Genomic DNA, 10833 nt, shown 5'->3' on the forward strand with positions numbered 1-10833 from the left:
TGTCTCTGTCCAGTGAATTACACTTTTGTTACTGGAGCAGGTAAAGCATACAACAGATACTTTCAGCATTATCGGAGCACGAAGTGGACGCTTGGATGAAACACAGCGGACTTCTAAACAATGAACACCCGCAATTTGGAAGAAATAAAGTTGGGTTTTATGCGTTCTAATATTGCAATGCAAACCCATGATGTAATGACAGTAATTAAGAATAATTTAGTCATTGAATGCTCATTTCAGTAGATTTAATCAAACAAAACATAAACATATTGGACATGGCCTCAAGACTGTAACCTCTTCACATTCTGTTGAAATAGTCAATTACTAACCATATCTCACACATTGCTGTTTTGAATCACTAATATGTGGATGACAGTTGAACTGGATGATGTAACATGTATGCCATCTGCTGGAAAGAAGACGTATCGCTCTGTTGGCGTTGTTTAGACAACAAAAACAGAATGAAGCTCTCATACCATAAACAATCTTTGAGTCCAGACCCCGTCCTGCAGAGAGCACACAACCCAACAGCACGTTGATGGTCTAGCATCACTTTACAAAACGTTTGCATTAAGACACTAAGACTAGCTGGTCCCTTGTAAAGGTGAGTCCACCTTAAATGAGCAGTGGGTGATCAGCAGGTGAAGGGCAGGTCACGGGAACTTGGTCCTGAGGAGATGTAACGATTATTAAACAAGAAATAGTCGAGTCAAGGGGTCGAAGAAATGAACATTTGTGATTATTAGCGAATCGGTTGCAGGTGGGTGAAAACAGGCTGAGGGAGTAACGTATTACATGTAACGGCATCAGGTCATCAGGATACAAAATAGACAAATGTATTCCCTTACCAACACTCTTGTGTCTTTTTCAACGATTACGCCATTTAAATCTTTTGTCACAAACTTTGCAGATCTATTTTTTCTCTCCTGTGTGGATTCTCATGTGTCTCTTTAAATGTCCACTATGTGAACACGTTTTTTTACAGACTGAGCAGCTGTGTGGTTTCTCTCCTGTGTGGCTTCTCATGTGTCTCTTTAAATTGCCACTATGTGAAAAAGCTTTCATACAGACTGAGCAGCTGTGTGGTTTCTCTCCTGTGTGGCTTCTCATGTGTCTCTTTAAATTTCCACTATGTGAAAAAGCTTTCTTACAGACTGAGCAGCTGTGTGGTTCCTCTCCTGTGTGGATTCTCATGTGTGACTTTAAATGTCCACTCCATGAAAAAGCTTTCTTACAGACTGAGCAGCTGTGTGGTTCCTCTCCTGTGTGGATTCTCATGTGTTCCTTTAAATGTCCACTCTGTGAAAAAGCTTTTTTACAGACTGAGCAGCTGTGTGGTTTCTCTCCAGTGTGGCTTCTCATGTGTCTCTTTAAATTTCCACTATGTGAAAAAGCTTTCTTACAGACTGAGCAGCTGTGTGGTTTCTCTCCTGTGTGGATTCTCGTGTGTTCCTTTAATTGTCCACTCCGTGAAAAAGCTTTCTTACAGACTGAGCAGCTGAATGGTTTCTTTTCAGCACTACATCGTGGATCACTGACAGATTCATGTCTATTTTTCAGTGAGTTTGAGCCTGATGCAGGTTCTGTGGTCTCCTTCCAATCAGCACTGTCTTCAGTGTCAGATTCAGAAGAGTCTTCAGTGTCAGGTTCAGAAGAGTCTCCAGTGTCAGGTTCAGAAGAGTCTTCAGTGTCGTCCTCAGTCTTTGGTTGTAAACTGCTCTCTGGATCTGAGCTCCTGGCTGGTTCTGGTCCTCCACAGTCCTCTCCATCAGCCTCTGTTTCCATGTGTTCAGTTTGTCTTTGATGAGGCTGAGAGGACTGAGGTTTCTCTTTATCATCTTCACTCTTCACAGGGTCAGGAGTGAAAGTGGACTTGGTGATATCAGCCTCCTCCAGCTCCTGAAGCTGCTCTCCCTCCTGACTGATCCTGAGTTCCTCCTGTTCCTGCTTAATGTGCGGGGGGGGCTCTGGGTCCTCCTGGTCCAGACTGGTGCTCAACTCCTGCTGGTCAGGAAGAAGCTCTTCTTTAACCACCACCAGCTGCTGGACGTCTGCAGGAAACAGGAAACACACAGTCAGAACAAACTGTTAAGTGTTAGCATTTAAAAATCTCATCACCATTACAATGGGAGACATTTTGCAGCCCTAATGAATGCCTTTGTTTTTATATTTTCACATTATCTTTCTTAGTCTCACCTATTGTGTATTTGTGTTGGCTCAAGTCACCTCATGTAGCCCAGCCCCTTTCCACTTCCAGTTCAAAATGAAAAAGGGTTTTTTCTTCTGGCGTAGCACTAGCTGCAATGTAAACAAGGAATTGTATTTGGGATCATTCACAGATACACTACGCCTACAGTATAGAATTACAATACTCTGTTACAAATTTAAATCCTGCATTCAAACCTTATTTAAGTAAAAGTATGCAAGTATTAACAGAACATTTGACGGCACCTTCTTATGTAAAAGTAATGACGGTGCAGTAAAATGTTCCCTGTGAGTATTTTATTTTTGTTGTTTCTTGATTATTGTGTATGTTGCATTTTACTGCTGTACATGTTCAAAGTTGCGCTTGTATAAATGATTATAGATGAGGGAACCTGCTCAATATTAAAATGTGTTTTTTTTATATACAGTACCAGTCAAAAGTTTGGACACCTTCTCATTCAATGTTTTTTGTTTATTTAAATGTGTTTCTACTTTATAGATTAATACTGAAGACATCAAAACTATGAAAGAACACATATGGAATTATCTAGTGAACAAAAAAGTGTTAAAAAACCAAGAATATGATTTTTATTTTAGATTCTTCAAAGTAGCCCCCTTTTGCCTTGATGACAGCTTTGCACACTCTTGGCTTCTCTCAGTCAGCTTCATGAGGTCGTCACCTGGAATGGTTTTCAATGAACACGTGTGCCTTGTCAAGAGTCAATGTGTGGAATGACTTGCCTTCTTAATGTGTTTGAGACCATCAGTTGTGTTGAGCAGAGGTAGAGTTAGTGCACAGTGGAAAGCCCTATTTGACTGCTGTTGTAATCCATATTATAGCAAGAACCACTCAACCCAGTAAAGAGAAGCGACCGTCCATCATCACTTTAAGAAATGAAGGCCAATCGATCCGGAAAATGTCAAGAACTTTGAATGTATCCTCAAGTGCAGTCGCAAAAACATCGAATGCTATGATGAGACTGGCCCTCATGAGGACCCCCCCGGGAAAGGAAGAGCAAGAGTTACCTCTGCTCAGAGTATAAATACATCAGAGTTACCAGCCTCAGAAACCGCAAATTAAAGCACCTCAGATTAGAGCTCACATAGATGATCAAAGAGCTCAAGGAGCAGACAATCTTAACATCCACTGTTCAGAGGAGACTGCGTGAATCAGGCCTTCATGGTCCAATTGCTGCAAAGATCCACTACTGAGGATCAGGCTTGTATTTTCATCATTTTAGGGGCAAGGCCATTTGGCCTTTGGTGTGTCACATTTTTTCAGGGCACAAAGGCCATTGAGGGAAACATTTGGATTTGGAGCTTACAAATAAATAACACATGAATGACATGGAAAACAAATCACTTTTTTAATATCAATAATGTCAAACATATCATCATATAGGCCTATGCCTCCTTAGTATTACCGTATATAAAATTAAATTAATAATTAGTGTTTGGTATTTTTTCCATCTACTACTTCTCCCATTCACAAATCTAAAAGTCTATTAATATCTAACAAATATATTCCATTTCAGAGCAGAAGAAACAGCCTTCAAGGGTCCAACTCTGCACATACATCATTCAGCAGGGCACAGTGAAGCTCAAACATTCAACTGTATGAACAAGCAATACTTTGAAATGCAAAAGTGTGTGTGTGTGTGTGTGTGTGTGTGTGTGTGTGTGTGTGTGTGTGTGTGTGTGTGTGTGTGTGTGTGTGTGTGTGTGTGTGTGTGTGTGTTTAATCAACTCCTCACTGCTCCTCATATCTGTTCAGAAACTAGACAGAAGTTAAACATGTACAAACCACAGACTGTCTGTGTCATGATGAATACAGTCGCTGCTTTAATTCTGTCTTTAGGTTCAAGGTTCAAGGTTCTTTATTGTCAATCTGACATAGCTACAGAGTAATTATGCAGTTGAAAATCTTATGTCACAGGCTTCTCCAACAATGCAACATAATAACATAACATAATAACAGTAAGAGCATGAGCAATACAAAAATAATAATAGTTATAAAAATGAAATAAAGTTATGATGTGGAATAGTGCAGTACGAGTCTATATACAAGTTATTGGAATGATATATATATATATTAGGTATTAGATACATACTACTGAGTAGCAGATGAATGTTTGATGTTGTTTCAACAGTTCAATTTTTTAACAGTCTCACTGCCCGCGGGAAGAAACTGTCTCCGAATCTTCTTGTCCTTGCCAGGATGCTGCGGTAACGTCTGCCAGACGGCAACAGAAAGAACAGTTTGTGGCTGGGGTGATGGGGGTCTTTGATAATCCGTAGTGATTTCTTCCTGAGCCGCTGGGAGTAAAGGTCCTCCATGGATGGCAGCTCCATCCTGGTGATGTGCTGTGCAGTTTTCACCACCCTCTGTAAAGCCTTACGATCGAGGTCGGTGCAGCTGCCGTACCAGGCCGTCATGCTGCCAGTCAGGATACTCTCTATCGTGCACCTGTAGAAGTTGCAGAGTATCCTGGAATCCATTTTGAACCTCCTCAACCTGCGGAGGAAGAAGAGCCGCTGTCGAGCTTTCTTGGTGATGGTGGTGGTGTGAAGAGACCATGTCAGGTCCTCAGTGATGTGGACCCCAAGGAACCTGAAGCTTTTGACTCTCTCCACCGTAGTCCCATTGATGGCGATGGGGGCGTGTCCCTCTCCCTGCTGCTTCCTGTAGTCCACAATCAGCTCCTTTGTTTTGCTGATGTTGAGATGGAGGTTGTTATCCTGGCACCAAGATGTCAGGTTTTCGACCTCCTCTCTGTACGCCGTCTCGTCATCGTCTGTGATCTGGCCGATGACGGTCGTGTCATCAGCAAACTTCACGATGGTGTTGGAGCTGTGTGTGGCCACGCAGTCGTGGGTGAACAGGGAGTAGAGGAGAGGGCTGAGCACGCAGCCTTGAGGGGCACCGGTGTTGAGAATCAGGGTGGAGGATGTGATGTTTCCCACCCGCACTGCCTGGGGTCTGCCCGTCAGGAAGTTCAGGATCCAGTCACAGAGGGCGCTGTTGAGCCCGAGGTCTCTAAGCTTGATGGCCAGCTTGGAGGGCACAATGGTATTGAATGCTGAACTGTAGTCAATGAACAGCATTCTCACATATGTGTTCCTGTTCTTCGGGTCCAGGTGTGAGAGGGCAGTGTGGAGGGTGAGGGCTATGGCGTCGTCTGTGGACCTGTTTGCTCTGTAGGCAAACTGCAGGGGGTCCACAGACGTTGTTTTGAGTTTGGACGGAGCAGATACATGTTAGTTTCTGATCTGATCGAATGGAGATCGCTCCATTCAGAGAACACGCATTTAAAAGTTTTTCGCCTGCCGTCACAGCTAAATGCTTCAAAATGGATAAAAAGCCACAGGAGGCTTATGCACACAGAGAACCTACCAAAGAGTGTTACAGATGCAAGGGAACCCAGCATGAAGCAGCAGACTGTAAGTTTAAACAAGAGACATGTCATGCATGTGGTAAAATAGGACACATTGCCAGAGCTTGTCGTAGTAGATCTACACAGAATGGAAACAGCAACAAAAATGCAGACCCAAAGAGAGAAAGGAGGCAAACCACATATCACCGTTCTCATAAAGTACAAGAGCAACGGAGCCAAAGTGATAGCTCAGAAGAAGATACATTCTTACTGAATAAGATGAGGTTCAGATTGGGACGCATGAGTGAAGTGCACCTGAGACGAGTAGACCCATACATGGTTGAAGTGAAGCTGGATAGTAAGTTTGTTAACTTTGAGATAGACACTGGCTGTAGTCTCACAATAATGAATGAACAGACATTTCAAAGACTATGGAAAGACACAAAAAGTCCATGTTTGAGACCAACCAAAATCCACATCGAGTCTTATACAGGTGACCCTGTTAATGTGGTCGGAGCTGCCCTTGTTAAAGTGAAATACAAACATCAAAGGCGGTACTTGCCCCTCATTGTGGTTAAAGGGGACAGCCCCTGCTGGGAAGAGGCTGGCTGGAGGAAATACATCTGAGTTGGAAAGAAATCAAGCTCAGACACAAATCCCGAGTCCTGAAACACCTGAAGACAGAGGACAAATCGCTGCAGCAAGTACTGAGCAAACATGAAAATGTCTTCAAAGAGGAGCTTGGCACACTGAAAGGTATGAAAGCTACCATCCATGTAAAGGCTGATGCAGTCCCTCGTTTCTTCCGTCCGAGGTCTGTCCCGTACGCCATGCGCACCAAAGTAGATGAAGAAATAGACAGATTGTTGAAAGAAGGAGTAATCTCACCTGTTAAACATGCAGAATGGGCAGCACCAGTGGTTCCAATACTGAAGCCTGTTGGGACAGTAAGGCTATGTGGAGACTACAAGCTCACTGTAAATACAGTTTCCTCACTTGAACAATACCCCATACCCCGAATGGAAGACCTGTTTGCAGCACTGACAGGAGGAAAACAGTTCACAAAGTTGGACATGAGTCATGCATACCAGCAAATACTCATGGATGATGAATCAAAGAAATACTTAACAGTGAATACGCACAGAGGCTTATTCACATACAACAGACTGCCTTTTGGAGTAGCATCAGCCCCAGCTATATTTCAGAGGACAATGGAAGGTCTCCTGCGAGGCATTCCTTTTGTGGCAGTGTATTTAGATGACATCCTGGTGAGCGGTGTGGATGAGGAAGACCATCTGCAGAACCTCGAGACAGTGTTGGCAAAGCTGGAGGAGGCAGGATTGCGTCTGAGAAGGAGCAAGTGCACTTTCCTGGAAGAGGAAGTGGAATATCTGGGACATCGAGTGGACGCACAGGGACTTCACCCTGTGGAAAAGAAAGTCAAAGCCATCATGGAGGCTCCCAACCCCACAAATGTTACTGAACTCAAGTCGTACTTAGGTTTGCTAAATTACTATAACACATTTCTGCCAAACTTAGCTACACTATTGGCACCACTGCGTGAGCTCCTGCGACAAGATGTGCGATGGACATGGCAAAAGAAACAGGAAGAGGCTTTTAAAAAATCAAAGGCCCTGTTAAACTCAGCAGAAGTGTTGGTGCATTACTCTGCTGACCGAGAGTTAATTATGTCATGTGATGCGTCACCTTACGGGGTGGGCGCTGTTTTATCACACGTAATGGACGATGGAACTGAACGTCCTTTGGGGTTCATGTCGCGTACTCTAGCGCCTGCTGAAAAGAATTACTCGCAGCTAGACAAAGAAGGCTTAGCAGTTATATTTGCAATCAAGAAATTCCACAAGTACTTGTATGGTCGAACTTTCACCATCTATACAGATCACAAGCCACTGATCTCTCTCTTCAACGAAAAGAAACCCATTCCACAGATGGGTTCCCCTAGAGTTCAGAGATGGGCAGTGCACCCGAGTGCCTATGAGTATCACATTGTGTACAAACCAGGAAAGAACAACGCTAATGCGGACGCATTAAGCAGACTGCCGCTGTCGGAAGATGTGCGAGAGAGTGAGACTGCAGAACAAGTGCTCATGATTGATCTTCTGGATGACACACTCGTGGACACAGCCAAAATAAAACACTGGACAGATAAGGATGTAATATTGTCTCAAGTTCATGGTTATGTCCTGTCGGGATGGCCTTCAGTGACTGAGGCTCCTCTCAAGCTGTATCATCAGAGGAGAGAAGAACTGAGTGTGAGGGATGGCTGCGTGCTCTGGGGAGCCAGAGTCATCGTACCAAACAAAGGCAGGGAAAAGATATTGAAAGTACTGCACCAAACACATTCCGGCATGTCAAAGATGAAAGGTCTGGCTAGATCTTATGTATGGTGGCCGGGGATGGACCAGGATGTAGAAAAGGAAGTGCAGTCTTGTGAGGAGTGCCAAAAGCACCACAAGTCACCACCATCAGCACCATTACATCCCTGGGAGTGGCCGGAGTCTCCCTGGATGAGAATTCATGTGGACTATGCAGGCCCTTTCCTGGGAGAGATGTTTCTACTGATAGTGGATGCTCACTCAAAATGGATGGATATTTATCCAGTGAAGTCAGCTACATCACAGGTGACCATTGAAAAGCTGCGTCAGAGTTTCAGTGTTTTTGGACTGCCAAAAATGTTGGTGTCAGACAACGGAACCTGTTTTACAAGTGCTGAATTTGAGACTTTCATGAAACAAAATGGCATCCGCCATGTGAGGTCAGCACCGTTTCACCCGTCTTCTAATGGGCTGGCAGAGAGGGCTGTCCAAACCTTCAAAGGGGGGATGAAAAAGATGAAAGGTGAAACATTGCAAACTAGACTGTCAAGGTTTCTGTTCAGTTACCGCATCACACCTCACGCGACCACAGGCGTGTCGCCTGCAGAGTTGATGATGTCAAGGAGACTCAGATCTGCATTAGACCTGATGCCTGTACTACGAAGCCGGATTTTCCTAACCTGGATATGTTTGAGTTAGCCGGTTGGCCCAATCCAAAACATACGCGCTCTCGATAAACTGTACTACGACGCTGGTTCTCAAGTGGATCGCTCAAGCCAGCCGTGTCCTATCTAGTTAGGTGCGCGTTCACATGAAAGGGGTGGTATTTGGAGCATTCGACCAATCTCAAACATGGACAAGCGTACTGACAGCGCAGCGTCATACTTCCTGAATGAAAAGTGAACTTTAATATTAGTCAAATATGAAGAAGTTAAACTTTAAACATCCATGACTTACACACTTTATCCAGGATAAAAGCCACATAGCTGCACCTGCAAGGTGAATACAGCTGGTAACAGAAAAAGCGTTGGAATGCGTACATTAACAGGTTTATAATATCACTGCCCCGTATAAGACACGAGTGGATCTGACTTTAATTACATTTGACTCGAGTGTTTTGTCAACTTAATGTGTTGCTTAAAATAATACTTCTGCATACAGTATGTGACACTGTGTGTTGCACGGCCAGATACGGCTCAAGAAACTGACTCAGATAAGGAAATATATGATACATTATGATGTGATATGATATAAATGATAATGGGACACATCGACGTCTGCACTCACAGTGCCGCGGACTGTACTTAATGTTAAGGAATAATTATTCTAGATATCTAACCTTTTGCTCTGTGACGTTTTATGATCTACTCTGACATCTGTTATCTCCTTTAAGGAAAGGCATTGGTGCCATATGTGTTGTTGTCACCAGTTTGTGACCGGTCAACTTGTCTGGCACGAATGGTAATTGTTGTGAGAACGCTGAGGCACTTCCTTATCGGTGTTTGTGGACTCTAAGATGTGAAATCTTTGAGGCCATGAGTGTCGGACGCAGGTGGCTCAGTGTTCCCAGCTGTTTAGTCTACTCCTTCAGAGATGTTGATTCTCTGTGAACCAGTTAAAAGGTCTAACATAGAGAGAGGCTCTTCAGAATTGACGTGGCAACTCTACCGTGTAGTCAGAACCTCTGACTCTTTGATTTGTGATGTGAATCCTCCGGCCGAATACTCTGAATAAACCCATCAGTGTTTGACATCAAAGCTCCAACTCTCACCGTGTCTCCTTCCTGAGTCGGTGACTCCATGCATTGCTACACAGAAGTTTCCTCCACAAATTGGCGTTGTCGGCAGGATACCAACAGATCTTCAGAAACTGGTAAGTGTGATTTCAAATCTACATTTGGACATTGCCTTACCAGAATCTGTGATTGACGGTATCCTAAAATTATCTGTGAAGCTAAGCGGCTGCGTTTCGTTTTGGTTAATGAACATTTGGGGCTAGTAACCCCAGGGGATCATCCAGGGACTCTGTCTTGGCTGGTTCCCTCTGTGTGTGCTGCTCGGGACGTATGTGCCGTGCAGGCATACACGGAGATGTTTAAAAAGACCTTAATGAGGGCAGCAGTAAAGTGGAACTTCTGTGTGAAATCAAAATAGAGATTTGTAATGAACAAATCGCCGAGATTCCGGGGGTTTCAGCGGCCAACACTAGCAGTTAACACAAGCAGCCAGAGATATTACCCCCAGCGCCTCTAAAAAAAACACGGCTCCAGCTGCGGCTCCGGGGGATGTGTGTAAAATACCTCCCCGTATCTGCATGAGCTGGTGAAGTGAACTCAGAGGGAGAAAATCACAGCTTTTGTCTATAGCTTTAACTCACACCACCGCCGTCTCTAGTAAAAACGAGACGGTTTAAAAGCACTCTCGTGGCTTGTGGCCGTTTACGACGTGCTGGCAAGTGTGAGGTGCGTGCATTACCTGATACATTCTTAAATTGTATTGCTGGTATGTTAAGATATGTTTGTGACCTTTTATAAACCCTATGCCCCGTCCTGCACCCTGAGACCCTCAGAGGCATCACTGCTGGTCGTAAAGACCTGCCCGAGGAGGTCAGGGGGGCCAAATCTGTCTGCTGTTTTAGGTCAATGTTGTATTATTTGTTTCATTTATTCTTAAATCTATGTATTGTATGGTAATAATGAAAAAAAACGTAATGTATTGAACACATTCCGAAACAAAGCTGATAAGACAGAACTAGACTCAAACATAATACAAATTATTGTTGAAACATTTTGCGCTGTTGCTGCAAAATGGAAACTTTGTTGATTATCTGTTCCAACTGGCCACTGGATTCAGATAATTAATATAAGTTGAAGTTTTAATTAGTTTTAAATATAGTTTAACATTCTTTATTAAACTGCT

The 10833-nt window shown here is 43.7% G+C and overlaps 1 protein-coding gene across 1 annotated transcript; it reads left to right on the forward strand.

Moving 5' to 3' along the window:
- Nucleotides 1–6095: 6095 nt before the first annotated feature.
- Nucleotides 6096–10504, forward strand: LOC117487603 (uncharacterized protein K02A2.6-like). Its single transcript, XM_034136223.1, has 2 exons — nt 6096–8569; nt 10484–10504. Exons 1-2 carry the CDS (start codon nt 6338–6340, stop codon nt 10502–10504), a joined length of 2253 nt encoding a protein of 750 aa, XP_033992114.1. The 5' UTR covers nt 6096–6337.
- The last annotated feature ends 329 nt before the right edge of the window (nt 10505–10833 follow it).

Source organism: Trematomus bernacchii, unplaced genomic scaffold, assembly GCF_902827165.1.
Source record: "Trematomus bernacchii unplaced genomic scaffold, fTreBer1.1, whole genome shotgun sequence".
NCBI classification, from domain to species: Eukaryota; Metazoa; Chordata; class Actinopteri; order Perciformes; family Nototheniidae; genus Trematomus; species Trematomus bernacchii.

Coding starts and splice junctions, on each gene's coding strand:
- LOC117487603 (XM_034136223.1), top strand. CDS start 6,338: ATGAAAGCTACCATCCATGTAAAGGCTGATGCAGTCCCTCGTTTCTTC. Junction 8,570..10,483: donor CTGCATTAGACCTGATGCCT/GTACTACGAAGC, acceptor TGAGACCCTCAG/AGGCATCACTGCTGGTCGTA.